General features: G+C 40.5%; 1 protein-coding gene across 8 annotated transcripts in view; it reads left to right on the forward strand.

Annotated features, from left to right (window-relative positions):
* FGD3 (FYVE, RhoGEF and PH domain containing 3) overlaps positions 1-17,596 on the forward strand; it is a 103,448-nt gene that overhangs the window by 35,047 nt on the left and 50,805 nt on the right. For 6 of the 8 annotated variants that reach the window (XM_068201421.1, XM_068201424.1, XM_068201419.1 and 3 more), the window contains one exon: positions 12,763-12,933. In XM_068201421.1, the coding sequence (XP_068057522.1) occupies positions 12,763-12,933 (171 nt within the window). Of the gene's footprint in view, positions 1-9,945; positions 10,080-11,418; positions 11,516-12,762; positions 12,934-17,596 lie in introns of those variants that run through there. The other 2 variants (XM_068201426.1, XM_068201422.1) reach the window with 2 other exon arrangements.

Below are 17,596 nucleotides of genomic sequence, written 5' to 3' on the forward strand. Positions count from 1 at the left end.
CGATCAATGACAGTCAATGAGTTGGTGTGTATCAATCATTCCCAGAATGGAGTGGCGTGGCCGGGGCATAATCAGACCTTATTGCAATTTGTGTATGCATGTGTTTGGTGGTTTTTGTTTTTCTTTTTTAGAAGGGCTATGGAGGGCTCAGTGGTGTTTGCTGGCACCAGCACTGTCAAAGGAAGCAGGAAGTGTCCTAGGCAATTTGGAGACATATTAATGTTACTGTTTTTTTCTTTACTGATGGGTGTCAACTCAGATCCTCACTTTACGTGTAAAGATATTGCTCTGAAAGGTGTCTTGTTCCTCTCCTTGAGAAGTCGGCAGCAGTTAAAGCTCTCTGAAGCCAATATGCCATTATAGATCTGAAAAAACTCCAACCAAACAAAAATTATTTATCCACAACCCATTATAAGCAACTGATAGGATTATGATGTTATTACTAAATTACACTTTCACTGTCAATTATTATAAGAGCTCAAGATTGTAAGTTCATTACAAGAGTCATTTATTATCTGAAATAATCTTGTAATGATCTTTTATTTTACTGTTTTCCTTCTATGGTGAAAATTTTTTGCATTTTTCTTAATAGCATCTAAATGTCTGTAATGACTTTTTTTAATCCCTGCAGTCATCCTTTCTTAATAATGCAGCTTTGCCAAAAAGCATACATTGTATGCATGGAGATTGCTCCAATAATTAAAGAATAATATGGAATAATGATCAGAAATTATATAGAAACTAGTAATTATTAAAACAGTGACTGTCATGCAGTATGTGCTGTTTTATGCAATATAATTTTAGACACAAATATTCAGATATCCTGTGCAAGTGACATAGTTTATAATTATCCATGTTAGCTATACATATATATTGGAAAATGCTAGTTGCTTGTTATATTTTATGTAATGACAGACCACACTCTAAATTAACTTCAGAATTGAAAGCTCTCACCTAAGCAAGACAGAATGTGTACATTTTCACAATAATAATTTGAATGCATATTTTGGGTTAATGATCTGATTCTGAAATTGTTGCCTGTTTCTGTCCAGCTTGAGCTTCCAATTTCTTAAACTAAATAATTTTAAAATAGTTTCTGGCAGAGTTGTAATTCAATTTTGAGATGATGTGTGTTGTTTTTTCTTTAGAATGAAGATTTAGCAGTGATTCACTAGGATTTTATTTTTTGTGATTTATAACTGATGTCCCAAATGATAACTTGGGTTCTTGAAAAATGACCTTGGTTTTCACATTGTAGTGGCTATAGATTGGATGAAAATGCAATTATAGATAACTGGAGAGATGAAATAGCTCCTATAGATATAATTAATTAACTGAAGTTTTGTTGGGAAAACTAATGCTAATTCCTTTTACTCCAGTTTTTCTCTGTACTCTATATTATAGGCCTTTGATCTGGTGTTAACTTTCTTTGGAGCTTGTCAGGCTGAAATAAAGGCTACTTTATCCTATCCTGTAACTGGGATCCAAAATACTGGAGCTGGAGCCAAATTCGGTCTCTTCCACTTTATTTATCTCTGCATTGTTCCCATGGACACCTTTAACCTTTCCTAGGTTCTTTTTCTTGCTTTCATTTTGGATCTTAGAGAATGTGGATCACAGAGTGAGGAAGCATTGATCTAAGCTAAGGAGATGGTCTTACAAGTGAAAGAATGCTCTTTGCTCTTGTTTCCTCCATCTGCAATGTACACAATATGTTTGTGTGTGTCTCAAGAGCTGGAAGAGACGTGAAGTTAGACCTCAGGACCAGCTCTGGGATAACCTAGGTGTGTAGGTCTCTGGAGAAGCAGGGTGCAGAGCCCGAGGCTGCAGAGAAGGGTAAATATTGTGTTCACTAGCCAGCTGAGAAACCAGTGCAGTCTAGTGTACACCTTTGGTCAACTTCATAGGCTACGTCAAGTCTCCAAAAAGTAGAGACTCAGAGTGGCTAGATCCCTCCAAGGCTTTTCTCGCACTGGATTTGTAGTCATTGTGTGGGATTGCTTTGTTGGAAGTATAGATATGAGAAAGAGGCACAGGACTAGGGATGCTTTTGCTGTTAGCCTCTCAGTGCTGTCCAGGCTCTTAAAAGCTCTTCCAAACTGCAACTGTGCTTTTGTGAGCCCACATGGCACTCAATCATCCAGTCTGCAGCAGAGGCACCACAGTGACCTGTTTGCTTCTCATTGCTGCCCATGATCAGCTCATCAGTCAGAAATGTTTTCTTCTCTGTCCTTTTCTCAATAAAGAGAAATTTGAATTATTTTTTGAGAACAGTATTTATTGATAATTTCATTGTTATTTTGTTACATTTGTTTTAAAGGGGACAAAAATATATTATAGATGTCATATTGTAATATGTGTGATTGACCTAGTCAAATCAGGTCCTGAGCAGCCTACTCTGTGTGACCCTGCTTTGAGCAGAGGGGATGGACTGGGTGATCGCAAGTCCCTTCCAGCCTCAAAGAATCTGTGGCTTGGCCGTTTTCTATCAAAGCTTTCAACTTCAAGTAGGGTGTTACTGAGCCACACTGAGAGCTGAAATACATCTTCTTTCAACGATTACTGTGAAATTGTTCTGGATTTTGAAATATGCAACTCTTCTGTCAAAATAGTGTAAAAATACTCCCTGTGCATTTCAATAATGAAGTTGTATTGTCTTAATTTCTGCAGTGTGAAGTGACGGCACTTTGTGATCACACAGAAAAGCTAGTCCTGCCCTGCAAAGCTCACTTCTGTAGCAAAGAACCTAAGCTCAGTTTTGACCTTCTTTTTATTTGCCTACTTTTATTTAGTACCTAAATAGACTATTGAATCAGCAAAGGCTAATTATTGGTTTACTCAAACTAATGAAACAATTCAGGATTATAAAGAGAAAGCCACTTGGTTGGGACACTGTTGGAGATGAATTATATTGTCATTAAATCTTAAGTGGAAGGTAATTTTTTCTCATCTTGCTGGTTAAGTAAGATATTACACATTGCAATGTGTAGCATTAAGAGGATGCACAGGCACATCAACTGAGCAGAGAGAGATCCTTGCATGCTGCTTTTGTCATTAGGAATAATAATTTAATAAGCTTTTAGTAAAAGAAGAAATTAAGCACATGAAGCATTTTTTGACATGATTTTGAACAAAGGCTGAAATTTGCTCATAGGACGTGATTGGGCTGTTTCTCATCATTTTGTCTTTTAAATCACTGGAAGGTGGGCAGTGTAATGCTTTTCTCCATTCAGAGAACAGAGAAACTCTTCCTGCAATTCGCCAGTTCCGGAAATTGGAGATCTGCCATCTTTCTCTTTGTTCCTGGGAGAGAATCCCAAAGACAGTAAATCATGCAGCTGCAGGTAACCTGAAAGGAACAAACTGAGATAGCTTTGGCTGCAGTAATTTGTTTGTAGAACAAATCTCTTTAGGTTTTCACAATAATGGATTGCTCTGGTGTTGCAATTCCTGTGTTAAAGTAGTACAGGTGTGAAGTTGCAGGTATATTATTAGGCTGAAATAATTCACTGATTTGCAAAATCAGTGTAATTTTTAGTTAGGACTTTTTAATCATAATGAAAAACCTTTTACTTGTCAGGGGAAAAAGAAAAAAGCAAACTCTGTGCTCATCTAAGAGGAAAGTCTCGGGAATGCTAAATAAAGATTCTGCCTGCATCCCTTCATCAGGATCCAGTATGTGCATCTTAGAGGAGGGTCATCCAGTGTGGGCATCTTAGAGGTGGTATAGACATCAGTGAGGGCTCTGAGGCTGTCAGGCAAAATGATAGCTTCATCTTTGAAAATCCATGGTGAAAATGCATTTATAGTTGCAGCTACACACTGCACTTCATGCTCAGCTGCCTTTGGCTGATCTCTGAGGACACTGTAGAGAGATCAGTTTGGTATGGGGTGTTCCCTTCTGGGAGACCAGGAGTTGTCTGTGGGTAAGCATCCCTGTGTGGTGGAGGAAGCAGTCAGACTAAATCTGGAGACCAGAGCTAAACCAAGTTAATTACCAGAAACATGAGATGCAAAGCGAATGGGGAAGAGGCAGGAGGAGGAAAACATATGTTGTAATGCTGCTGCTGTGCTGAAAGACCCTACAGTGGTGGGGTGTGGGACTTTTCCTGTAAGTCAGAGAAATGCCCTTGCTTATGCTCACCTGGCTAGAATGAGAACAATGAGGGTAAAATTATGATGAGAAATACTTTGCTAAAACTTCCTTAGAGAGAGTTCTAGCCTGTTTCAAGTGCTTACTTTATTTTTTACTCTGTGCATGTTATCTGCCTGATATTCAGTCCTGAACTCATTAAAAAATTAGGGAGAAAGGCCCATTATCTTCCATCTTCAATGAATCCTTTTGCAAAAGAGAAAATCAAAGCAAAACACGGTCTTAGGAATTAATTAATTCTGGTTTTCATGTTAGTTATAATGAAATATGTGAATGAAAACCAATTCCCCTTTCCCCTTCTAAATTAGGCACATGCAACAACTTAGGATGGACTTTGATATCTGCACCTTGGCATCTGCACCTTGGCCAATGCAGGAATTAAGTCTTGAAATCTACTGCTGAAGTTAAACAAGTTGCTTTGCATTTCCTCACACAAAAGTAGGACAAGACTTGTATACATCAAAGAAATTAGTCTGGCTGCTCATCCCTTCTTGCCTCCATTTCTCTAGTAGAGGAACAGTCCCATGTGATGGCTGAATCTCCTGATGTGTGCAGCGTTCTGGCAGGGCTTTTGTCTCCTTCAATGTCAGGCTGGCTGACACCTACCCTTCTCCTTTTCTTTGTCACTCTTTATGCCTCAGTCTTTTTTTATGTCATCTAACCTGCTTTTCTTACTAGATGAAAGAATCTCAGGGGTTTTTCTCTTCTACCTTTGATCTTGTGTCACAGAAAATAACTGTGGTGATTATTTTAGCCTAATAGAACCATGCCATTTGAGGGGAAAAGTCAGCTAAATGCTTCCTCCAGAAGAATGAGATTTTTCACAGCCTCTTTGTTATACTTTGTTAGATCATAAAAGTTTGTAGCTGCCTTCCATTTATGGGGATTTGATGTTCAGGATCCCCTAATGTCTATTCTCTGTATGTCAATATGAAGAGCAGGCCAAATGTAAATATTGAGAAGACTATGGCTAAATGTAGGAATTTTCTTATCAATGAACAGTCTCCAGCCCTAGACAGAGATATTAAACATGTTTTTTCAAATTGGAAATCCGTCTCCTGTGTACCTTGTCTGTTTCCTGTGTGGGAATGCCACTGGAGGCTTGAAATCATAATGCCAAAGTTTCAGGGACCAGATCTGTAAAGATATGCTCAAATTCTGAGGTATGATAGAAATGCTAATGCAAAAGTTACTGATGGGCATCTGTGTCCAAGTCAACTGAGAGATGAAACCTAAGGCCAAACTGATATTCTCCAAAGGGATACAAATATAAACAAAATATGAAATAATAACTTTGGTACAAGTTTGTCACAGAACATCATGGAAGAACTTGAGAGTTGCCACTTAGGTGGGTGTCAGTCTTTTCTCCCAGGTAGCAAGGGACAGGACAAGATGAAGCAGCCTCAAGTTGTGCCAGGGGAGGTTTAGGTTGGATATTAGGGAAAATTTCCTCACTGAAAAGGAGGTCAAGCCCAGCATAGGCTTCCCAGGACAGTGGTGGAGTGTTCAAAAAGTAGAAGTGTTCAAAAATGTTCCAAAAAATGTGTGGAGATTATACTTGGGGGACATGGTTTAGTGATGAACATGTAGGTGATGGGGGAAATGATGGCTCAGCCTGGTGCTCTTAGAAATATTTTCCAATCTTAACCATTCTATGATCCTGTGATACTGTGGAGAAGCACACAATGCTGATATTGGTTCAGGCCATTTACTGTGTAGTTCATTATCACACTCAGCAGCACTGCAGACACAGATTTAGGAATTACAATATTTGTGTTAAACCACATGAACAAATATGACTACTTAAAAAAATCTCCCAAGCCCCCCAAAATCCATCAGTCCTCATCTACTCTCCAGCAGAGTTTAAATTATAATTACCTAGAAGTTTATTAGCAAAGAAATAATTACATGTGGAGTTTTCCACTCTTGGGACTTGCATCTGTCTAGTGCTTTGATAACAGTGATGCACAGCGAGGAGCTGCTTCCCCACAGTCCCTCCTTCTCTGCAGGAGATGGTCAGGCTGGACTTGTCCCTGGAGTGCCAGCTGGATGAGCCAGGTGCCTTCTTACAGAGAGGTCTCAGTACAACCCTGTCATTTGAGGCTGACTCCTGTTACTGAAGGGAGGCTGGGGCTGAGCAGCAGACTGCATGTCCTCAGTGTCTGTGTGGATGTTAACAGAGGACTCAATTAAAACACAGTCAGTAAAAATACAAGACTTTTTTTTTTTTTTTAACTTTGTACCAATAACCCCAGGAGTTGAAGGTAAGTTCTTGCTAGCTGCAGTACCACATCCTGTTTCACACAGGAAAGAAAAATATTTTTGTTTCGGGGCTTTATTGTGCCTGTTGTTAGTCCTGGAGGAGAATATATTCTGTGGTGCTTTTTCTTTCTCATTTTCCTTTTGAGTGAATTTATTCTGTTCTCACTATGGCTTTTCTGGTTGTTGCTTCCACTCCTCAGGTCCCCTGGGAATCCCTAGGGTTGGAAGCTGGCCCTTCTTCCCATTCAGCTGATATGTTTTCCTCTTCACTCATTTTTTGGACAGAATTTGCTTGGCAGCCTGCTACAAAATAAAAATAAAATAAGGAATACCACTTTTCTTCTTTACTAGGGAAAGATGACTTTCCATACAGATAGTGGTAGATTCTGATTTTTTGTCCTGGTAAGGAGTTTAAATTTTATCTCTTAGCGGCAAGTTGAGTTGATCCTGTATTACATCTCAAGAGATGATATCATTACCAGGATGGTAGAAATGATGGGGCATATTTGACTGGCCTTGAAAGGATCCTTGCTTTGTGCTGTCTCCTTGCTTTGTGCCTTCTTTGGGGGATGTAGTAGCCAGCTGCACTCAGAGCAACATAAAACGCCTAAAAGTAGAAGTGAGTGCTTCTTGTTTTTTTGTCTGATTTTTTCCTTACCCCAGTGTAAAATTGTATGTAATGACTTTCTAGAAGCAGGATATCTGAGATGTGCTTGTATTTTTGCCTTTTCTTTACCTAGTCATTGGGTAAGTATGAAGATTTTGTCAGGAATTTGGTTTACACATCTGTGTTAAGCAGTGCTGCAATACAGAATTAGGTGTGGAAGCTCCTCATTTCTGTCACTCAGGAATCTTCTCCTGACCACTGTAATTATATAAATGTAAAGTAAACATTTAAGAATCACTTTCATGGCCAGTTTTCAATAGCAGTTTGCCAGCTAACCCATGTCTGAGGGAAAGGCCCTAGTGCCTAAGCTGCCCCTGTAATGATGGGGGCCAGAGAGCCTGTACTGACACTGCATTCCTGCTTCGTGTAGAGCTAACAGTGCCAGCAGTGTTTCTAGCTGGACAAATGTGGGTCTGGAGTGTGAAGTTTTTTTAATTTACATGCAGGACAGAAAATGAGGACTATGCTGTAGTACCCTGTCTGTGGAGCATTGAATGGGACAAGGAGTGTGCTTTATTGTTGTGAGTAAAGGGCTGATGTAGGTCTGTTGAAAAGCTAATTCTTCAAATGAAAGTATACCACATTAAATGAGTAATGAAAATTCTGTAATGGTTTCTTTAAAGCAGTTGTGGAGAAATCCCTTGCTGCAGGATCAAGTGTGAAATGTCCCAGAGGCAAAGGACTGTTGGAAAAGCTTTGCACAGGTACCTGGGTTATGTGCTGTTCTGGATAGGGCAATAAAGACAAGATTGCAATGACAGATACAGAGACTGCACTGAAATGAGTGTGTAAAAGAGATTTTTGCTCAATGTATGTAAAAACCTGTTCAAGAAGTGTCGGGCCGCCCCGGGATCCAGTCCAGCGGGGTAGCCCCACAACTGGCTAATCCACAGGTGCCCAGATAGATATAGATAGCTCCACCAGAGAGACGAGAGGACGCTCAGGCTGCTGTAATCCAGGAGGGTTTATTGAAGGGAAGGCAGTTGGTGAGGGCAGGAGAGGAGGTGCAAGGAGACAACCACTCTGGAAGGAAGCAAGCTCTGAGAGCCCCACCGCAGGGGAGGGGTCGGGATTATAAATGAGGGAGGAAAGGCGGGGTCAGGGTACAAAGGAACAACAGGATAAGATGGGGTGATCGGGGGAAAACCAATGGGAGAGAGAGAGAGGTGTGGCTTCAGCCAGAGAACCAATAACAACACACAGAGCAGAGAACTCTCCAGAACTGGGGATGGTACAGCAGGGTGATGGACATTAACGGGGAGGAGACAACCAATGACAGACATGAGGAAAGGCGGGAACCCTGAGGCAATTACACTACTGCAGTATCCCAGGGCAACCCTGTCAGATCTTCCCCTGGGCCGCCTCCCACAAAGAACAGAAGTCAGAGCTGAAAACTCCTCAGGAGTATGCCTGTTGTGATTCAGATGGTGAGAGATGTAAGATGTGTGCCATGGTGAGAGATGTAAGGTGTGTGCCAGTGCTGGTAAAGCACAGCCTTTATTTGGATTAGCTTGCAGGAATGTACCGCAGGAGAATCTAATGAGAATAAAGGTGGGGTATTTTGATGCAGGTTTATGGACGATACAATGACAACGATGTTTAGTAGTGACACTCGAGATGTTATGAAACATCTGTTAGAGAAAGCATCCTCACCTAGGACAGTTAAAATTAGTCAGAACAGGATAAAAGTATACCAAATCCCAAATTCCCAAATACTAGTGTTATAGGTCTAGGGAAACTATTGGTCCTTCTTGTGCTTTATACGCACAAATTTGTTAATTTCAGCAATGTGATTCTTTCGCAAAAAACTTTTTTTTGTGTCTGTATTTCTGTGGTGGTGTGAGATGAACTGAATAGACCAAATTTCTGGCAGCCCTGCTCAGTCTAAGCTATTTGTCAGGGTTTGTCAGGTTTGTGTTTTTTGTAAGAACGCAAAGCAGCAGTCCCTCTGTGGCTCCTCAGAGATGGAGTCTGCCCTGCAATGCAGCATTCATTCAAAAATTTTAGATTTTGCATCATCCTTTAGCATTTCCCATGGAGATTCCGATGGGAGAGCAGGATAGGGGGAAGAAGCAGCTTTGAACATTTTCAAGACATTTGATGTAAATCTTTTAGCAAGCTCCATCCCATGCCGGTAGAATTGCATTTATTGTCACTTTTGTGGCCCCTCATTATTGCCACTTTTTGTGGTCCCTCATTTCCCTTCTCAGACTGTGAAGCAAACTGAGAATTTGCATGCTGAAAATTGTGTTTTTGTTGGTTTTCATGATATGTTACTGCTGTTACTGATTGTTCTTGCATTAATATCAAACTATATTTAAGCAAAAAACTCTATAAAAATATGAAGGAGTCCTACAAGAGAGCTGGAGAGAGACTTTTTACAAGGGTATGTAGTGATAGAACAAGGGGGAATGGCTTCAAACTAAAAGAGCTTAGGTTTAGGTTGGATGTCAGGAAGAAGTTCTTCTCTGTGAGGTTGGTGAAGTTCTGGCACAGGTTGCCCAGAGAAGCACTGGCTGCTCCATCCCCAGAAGTGTCCAAGACCAGGTTGGATAGGACTCTGAGCAACTTGGTCTAGTAGAAGGAGATTGGAACAAGATGGTTTTTGTTTAAGGTGCTTTTCACTCCAAACCATGCTGAGAATCTATGATTCCATGATCTGGATTTCTCTTTTCTATTTCAGAAGATTCAGGCTTCTAAACCATCCACATCCTTTGTATTGCCTTTCAGATGGTTTGAAACTCAAACCCAGCAGTAATCTCCTGTGACTTGTGCTTAGCACAGCTCCTCCACGTTTATATGCTTTTACCACGTTTATATGCTTTGACTCACCAACCGCAGTGGTGGTCGGAAGTGAGCTGGGGGAGGTCAGTTCCTGTGAACATGGCATTTAACCCATGAAATAAAAGCTGCAGCAGGAGCTGTTCTTCCTTTTTTTTAGTTGTCTTACAGCTTAAGCAAGTAAGAAAAAATGTGTGAGACTCTGCTCAAGCACAAGTAAGTGATATGCCTCTCTTTGGTGTGGAATTGCAGTCCATGTCAGATTCTTGCTTGCTTTGGAACACAATATTTGTTTGATTGCATCTGTTTCTGAAAGCTTATGGTGGTAACTTTGCTATCACTCTTTTCGCTGAATTTGATGTTTTGGATGGCCTGAAAAATGTAAGCTAATTGTTGTCAGTGTCACTGAGCTGGGTTCTATAGCAGGGCTGTACAGCCCCAGCACAAACACTGCCTTATACCCCTGCTGAGGTCTCAGCTTGGCCGTGGACAGGAGGAAGAGGTGAACTTTAAGCTTTAAGTAGATTTGAGGAAAATGCTGGAGCTAATAAAGCAGCATAAGAGGAAGAATTGATGTGTGAATTTATAAAATAAGGGTCAAAACACACTTCTTTGCAGTACTGTAAGTAGCTCATAAGAAGTTTTAGCCTAGACAGAAGGGGTGTCTGGTGATGCCACACATTTTAAACCAATGAAGGAACCACTAGCTTTTGTTTTCAGTGTAAAAGGTAAAGTGGCTCAAGATAGTCCTTTTTTTAATTTTTTTTTTTTTTTTTTTTTTTTTTTTTTTTGGTGGCAGTGGTTAAAGGAGAATGGGGAATGCTTAGGGTAACTGGTACTTTATCCCAAGTCAGCATGGGGTAGCTGGGCTCAGCTTAGGATGTCCAGCTGGGGATCTCCTAGGGATGTAGTGCCTGAGGGCAGGAGAAGCTGTAGCTCTCCTCCTTCAGTGGCTGTGCAGGATTGTGGAAGTGTCTGGCATCTACCAGGAATTCAGTGCTGTGCTTGTGTCATCACACAACAGAGCACGGGTTAGAGGGGTCTTCTCATATTTTCTAGAGTTGTGGTAGGTGCAGAGATTTGTCCACTGAGGAATTGGATCACTGAAGCAGTTTTTAAGAACATATAACATTTCTAGATTGCATTCCAGTCACATGCTGGTGAATACCTGCTGAAATACTTGGCTCTGTTTTCTGCGTGCTGCCCTTTTAATTTTCTTGAAATCAGGCTTTTCGCTTGTGCATGTTTTAATTTCTGGCTGTGTTGAGCTGCTGTTCATAAGGAAGAAGTCCTAGTCCTTCCCCTTAAAATCTGGCCTGTGGCAGCACTGCTACTGTCACAGGGAGCTTTTGGTACCCAGAGCCAAGGCATCAGTGTAAATTCTGGCAGTGATTATGTGTTTGCAGTAATCTATAAATCTGCTCTAATAATCTTCTTTGTTTTCACTGCATTTTTCTGTTAAATGAATCTATATTTTAATAGAACTTAATACTTATAATTTCCTGGTTTTAGCTGGAAGGGTGTTTTAATAGCTGGTCTCAAATCTGCTGAAAAGATACTTGTGGTAGAAATGCTGATGAACCTTCGACCAGCAGCAACTGGCAGCCATACATGGGGAATTCAGAGATTGTATATTTGGGTGGCAGAGATCAGTAAGTAGATTTGTGCCCTCTGAATCTATTTTTTGACAACAAAATCTGCAGTCTGCATGGCTCAGACTCCAGGGGCTTTATTCAAAAGGTCACATCCTGATTTAATACCATTAATATAAATCCAGGAAAATTTAGTTGATGTGACTGGGAGTGCTTTTCATTTCAGGTTTTTGATCTTAATAGGAATCTGGGTGAAAGTAGGCTGCATTTTTGAAGCTAAAGCCATGTTGTTGAAGACATCACAGAGAGACTGGTTTTTCCCCTTTGGATGAATCCTTTCTATGTGATGCAGGCCACCCTCCACTCTTGTGAGATTTTGGTAAATTCAGTTAATCCATTTCAAAACAGTAATAGGGAAAGAATGTTTGTAATGTTTTCTTTGCCCTTTTTAGAGCATTTATGTCAAATTTCTACATTTGATGTGTTTTTCATTTCTGAGTACTGCCAGAACCCCATATATTTATATGTTCAAATGCAGCAACTTCAAACCACATTCCTTTTAAAATTCTTTTTTTAACCTTCTCATGACACACTAGAAAAGTTGATGTGAGGGTTTTATGTAGCCTTGCCACAATTCCAAAAAACTTCAAATCAAATACTGCAGGGTCCATGATGGTTTGTTTTCAGAATCTTCACAGAATTGAATCAAGAATGTAAAACTAAAGATCAGCAATCATATTAATCACTTCTTTCTCTCTATTGCCACTGGATTGTATCTTAATGGCATCTTCTACACTGGAGCTTTTGCAGGCATGTTAATCTTTTCTATAAGGAGGAGTAATAAATAGGGATAAGATGCAACTTGAGTGATTAAATCTGAAGAACTGTCACTTGTACCATTCCCACCATGTGGAACATATTTCTGAATCATCCTAACACAGTTGTATTTTATCAAGTAACAGAACATTATATGCTACAACACTTGTATTTCTGTTAGGAGAAATTATTTTGAAATGGTTTTTAACTTTTATATTTGCTCTTTTATTTTGGGTGTCTGTGGTAAAGAAGTAAATAATTAATTAAAGACAGGATTGCAGAAATTCTGTCGTTCTTATCAGTCAGGCAGTTCAACAGGATAATTAACACTAGTATATTGGTTGTAATAACTTGTGAGTGAATGGCTCACCCCTCTCCTTTCCCCCTTTCCTTCTTCAGGAACTTGGATGAGTGATATACTTCCAGAAGTAGCACAAATTTTCTTCAGGATCAATAGAACAAATACTAACTTCTTTCCTTCCTTCCCTCAGGTTGCCCTTGCTCTCCTTTTCAAATCAAGTGTCACATTGACTCCAGTCCCGTGTTGGAAGCATGTGGGGAACTGCAGCACATCAGCTCAGCGCAATGTCTCCATCAGGCTGGAAGGAAGCCCAAAACCAAAACTGCACTGGCCAAAATGCATCCTCTACAGAAACCCCAAGGTAAGTGGCTTTGTCCTTCTAGAAATTTGTACAAGTGTCTATTGCACAGGAAGTATAATATTTTTAAATTATTGTTTGAATTTGAGTCACAGCAAAACAGTTACTTTTACATTGTAATGTATAGCTGGTATGGTTTTATTATCTTCTTTTTCCAATGTTAGATAACCGCTTAGAAAAGTCTTCAAGAAGAAAATGATTCAGCAATAACCAATTACTTAACTTGTCACTTTATATTTCTTGTCCTGTTGGTATACCTCATGCAGCTGTGAAGTGTAAGTTGAATTTAACAACATTGTTTATATTTTTGATAATTTTTTTGAAGTATTTTAGGTAGTAATACCTTATTGTTAAAACATGGTCTGTTTTCCATTTATTGTAAGAGCTACATATGGCAACAGGAAATGCCTCAATGGAACAAATGTATTTTGAAAATGTGAAGTAGAAGCTAAACCAATCACCTGTGGGTTGTGGTACTTCCACAGAACTGCCAGCTAATAGTCAAATAGGTGGTAAACCCAAAGTATGATGTAAGATACTGAGCCAGGAAGTAGCATGTTCCAGCTGGTCTCCAGCTGTTTTTCTAGTCTTCCCAGGCTTCTGAATTCTGCAAAAAAGATAGCAGGAAATTTCTTGAAAGAGTAGAAATTGTTTTCATGTTTCTTCATCAGTGAAATGACATGTGGTCTGTCTTTGTAATGCCAGTTTGCCAAGCGTCCTACTCTTACTACCCCATGCTTTGTAGTGTATCAAGGACTCATAAAAAGAGGGTGCTGGACAGGAACGAACGCAGATCCAAACCAATGTGGTTAATCATACATTCTCCCTTTATTGTTTATACAATGGCAGTTTATATACACTTCAAGATAGTTTACAATTGTGAGCACACTCTCATTGGCAAGCAAACATTGTTTGTCTTTGTCTTAAGGTGGCTAAAGTTTCACACTGCAGACCTATACTAATTCACACCCCAAAAGCTCATTATACTGTGTTACACGTTAACATAATTTCTAACTGCGCCACAGGCTTATTTCCAACTGTGCCATAGGCTTCAAGACCTCACCGAGGCCCGTATCTGAGGCTTAGGCTGAGGTAGCTCAACCTTCACTCTAAATGTACAAATCATGTCCTCTTTCTCTCAGAAATTCTGCTACATTGTAGAATTGATTACACTTATGTTTGTAATGGGTGCTTGTCTCAAGGGAATAGGGGATGCAAAAAGCATGGAGCTTGAGAGGTGTTTGGAACAAAGGAAGCTAAGTCTCAAGAAGATACTAAATTCATAAACCAAAATGTTTAGAAGATATAGGTCCATGTGATAGATGGTCATTGTCATCTGGAAGGTATTTTTGTATTGTACATACTGAGCCATTACATTACCACCCCCTCCCAATTAAAATATCTATACAAAAGCAATTCAGCCTTAAACAACAACAAAGAAAGCATTGTATTTTCTGCTTCTGGAAGTAAACCTTAAACATTAAATTAATATACTACTTCATGCTTGACACATCTCACAAGGTCTGTGTCTTTAAGGAGCTTTCACCTAGAGGTCTTGGTAGCCCAAGTTTAATTAGTGATTGTTCCATGAATGTTGTTATTACTGGCAACAAAAAGGAATAGTGAAAGTGTCTGTTCAGTAAGAACTGGAATGAATTCATCTGGTGCAAATAGTTTGCTGTTGTATTCGTGGGCACTGATTTCCAATCACTGAGGATGTAAACTGTTTTTCCTCTGTGTGTATTTCAGAAAGTTGGAGGGGCCCTAGTTAGCTCAATTTGAAGCCATGAGCTGCTGTGTAAAACCTTCAGGAGAAGGAGGAATGAGGAGATACCTTTCCAGCATGTGGCTTCAGCCTTCAGGCAGCACCTGAAAGTGCTTTGTAATGTTGGTATCTTCCATATAGCAAACTTCTACTTTAATAAGAGCCAAAGAATCACAGTTTGGGTGGAAAGGAAACTTAGAGGTTATCTTGTGTCATCCCCTTCTATAGGCAGGGATGCATTCCGCTAGACCAGGTTGTTCCAAGCCATGTCCAACTTGGCTTGGACACTTCCAGGGATAGAGAAGCCACAGCTTCTCTGGCCAACTGTGTCAGGGCCTCACCACCCTTAGGGGGAAGAATTAATTCCTAATATGCCATCTAACGCTGCTGTCAGTCAGGAAGCCATTCTGTCCTGACCTGGTGCTCCAGGCCTTTGTCCAAAGTCCCTCTTCAGTTTTCTTGGAGCCCCTTTAGGCACTGGAAGGGGCTGTAAGCTTTTCCTGGAGCCTTCTCTTCCCCAGGCTGAACACCCTGCCAGTTCTCTCAGCCCGTCTCCAGAACAGAGAGGCTGCAGCCCTTGCAGCACCTCTGTGGCCTCCTCTGGACTGGTTGCAACAGGTCAATGTCATTCTTGTTTTGGGGGCCCCAGAGCAGCAGGTGGGGGTCTCATCAGAATGGAGCAGAGGCAGAGAATCTGCATTACCTGCTGCTCATGCTGCAGGTGGGGATGCAGTCCAGGACATGTCGAGGTTCTGGGCTGTCAGCGCATGTGCTCAGGTCATGTCAAACATTTGAGACCCACACCCCAAAGTGGTTCTCCATGGGGCTAATCTTGATCCATTCTCCACCCAGTCTGCATCTGGCATTGCCGTGACCCAGTTCCACTTGGCCTTGAACCAAGGTGGCCTTGAACATCTGGTGTGGCTGAAATTTTACTTGCTAAGTAGTCCTGGGTAGGGTTAGTGGCTTTACCTCCATGCTGAGGTCTCCATTGCTCAATATTACTTCAGTAGGTAAAAATTCAGAATTAACAAAAATGTTTTCCTGCTTCCTTTTGGTCCAGTGCAGAGTGTGTTGTCTGAGGTGATTCACATGAATCCACTAACAGGAAAGACATCAAATATTTAAATGGACAGCAGTGAGACCTAGTGTAAATGCTTTGATATTATTGTAAAACCTTTGGGTGTATGGATCAGGGCCAACTTTGAAGGCCTGATGGGGTATGTGGGGTAGGTTCTGACATGTCTGCCTGCTGCACTATGCACCCTCTGTGGGGATCGCAGAGCTTGTCTTTGGTAGATGGGCCAGATGGCTGTATGGATACTTGTTTTTAGGTTGTTTTTTATTTTTACGTGGAGAAACATGGCCAGATGCTCACTGGTCACATGGTGTGCACTTGAAAACCTAGTGAACAAAACACAGATCTTCACCATCCCATTTATATGCAAGAAGATTTTCTTTTCCTGTTTCCCTGTTATTCCCGTGTAAGATAGGGCTTGTAGAGGTCTTTTCAGAATTGGACTTTAACACCTTTATTTTAGGATAGGAATTTCAGATGGTTTTGGAGACTGGGCAAATCAGTCCTCTTATAGGAAGTGTCCTCTTAAAGCTTAGAAAATTTGATTTTATTCTTTCATGCTGAAATAAACTCAGTAATGTAGGAAGTTTAAAATCTGACCTATACTCAGATCACCAAAATGCTTTTACACTTCTTTATCACTGACCTCAGACACTGTCTGGCTATGGACTACTATGGCAGCTGCCCATCCACTGGAGCAGAGCAGACATCTGGGCTGATGTGGGTCTTAGAACAGATGCAGAGCCTTCTGCAAGGAAGGGACAATTGGAATTGACTTCTTGGGTGCATATGCCTCTCTTTATCCTCCTAAAACAAGTAACCCTGGAATTACATTCAGAACGGTTGTTAACTCAAGCCCCATTACAATACTGGTCACATGTCCCAGCTGGATGATCAGACTCAGAAATGGTTGAAAGAAACTGTTTTCAAAAATGTTTTTAATACAGCATGAAGTTAGAATTTCCTCATTTAATATGTCAACTCATTGGATAGTCTAGATTGGAGGGCACACTTGGCAGTCTACTCCATGCAGTGTGTGCTTTGGGAATAATCCCACAGCCAGTTTTCCTGCCTTCCAATGTCAGTTCTTCCTATGGGAGTTGTTTTCCCTATATGAAACCATGACAGCATGGGAGCCTGTCGCCATGAGTTACTGCCTGTGTATGCTAAATCATTTATTCTGCAACCAATGGAAGATCTGAATAATATTTTAGAATTGCATTACATTTTAATGCCACTTTTAAAAAATACTGTATTAAACTTTGTACCTTGGCCTCCTTGTGAGTCCTGAAGTGGAATGTGAGTGTTCTTACAATACTTGTTTTATTTATACCATATGCAACTCAACATAGAACCAAAAGAGGAAGGAAATTTGTGACTACTACACCACAGAAGAGAGAGGGGAGGGAAATGAGAGGAAGAAAAGCCATTATGTTCAGCCTGTGGCATTTTGGACCAAGCAAACACAAGGCACTGAAATCTATGCTGGGGTTGGGTTTTGAGAGTTTATTTTGGGATGTGGTTCATCCTTCTACCTTTTTTTTCCCCAATATAAGCATTCAATAGGGTGCCAGAATTTTGAGAAGTCATTAAAGGGGAAGCTCATTAGTGTGATTGAGATGGCAAGCAAACTTGCAAACTGAAGCGTAAGCTGTGCATCCTGTTTGGTAATGAGGAAGCAGTGCAGTGCTGCAAGCCACTCGGTTTGTTAGCACAACGAAGCCAGCTGTAGAAACTCAGAATCGAAGCCTGTCATTTTTCTTTAGCAGCTTGCTTTGGTGTAAGCAATACTTCACGACTGCACATGTGCCACTCATAAAAAA

Source organism: Anomalospiza imberbis, chromosome 11 (genome assembly GCF_031753505.1).
Source record: "Anomalospiza imberbis isolate Cuckoo-Finch-1a 21T00152 chromosome 11, ASM3175350v1, whole genome shotgun sequence".
Lineage (NCBI taxonomy): Eukaryota > Metazoa > Chordata > Aves > Passeriformes > Viduidae > Anomalospiza > Anomalospiza imberbis.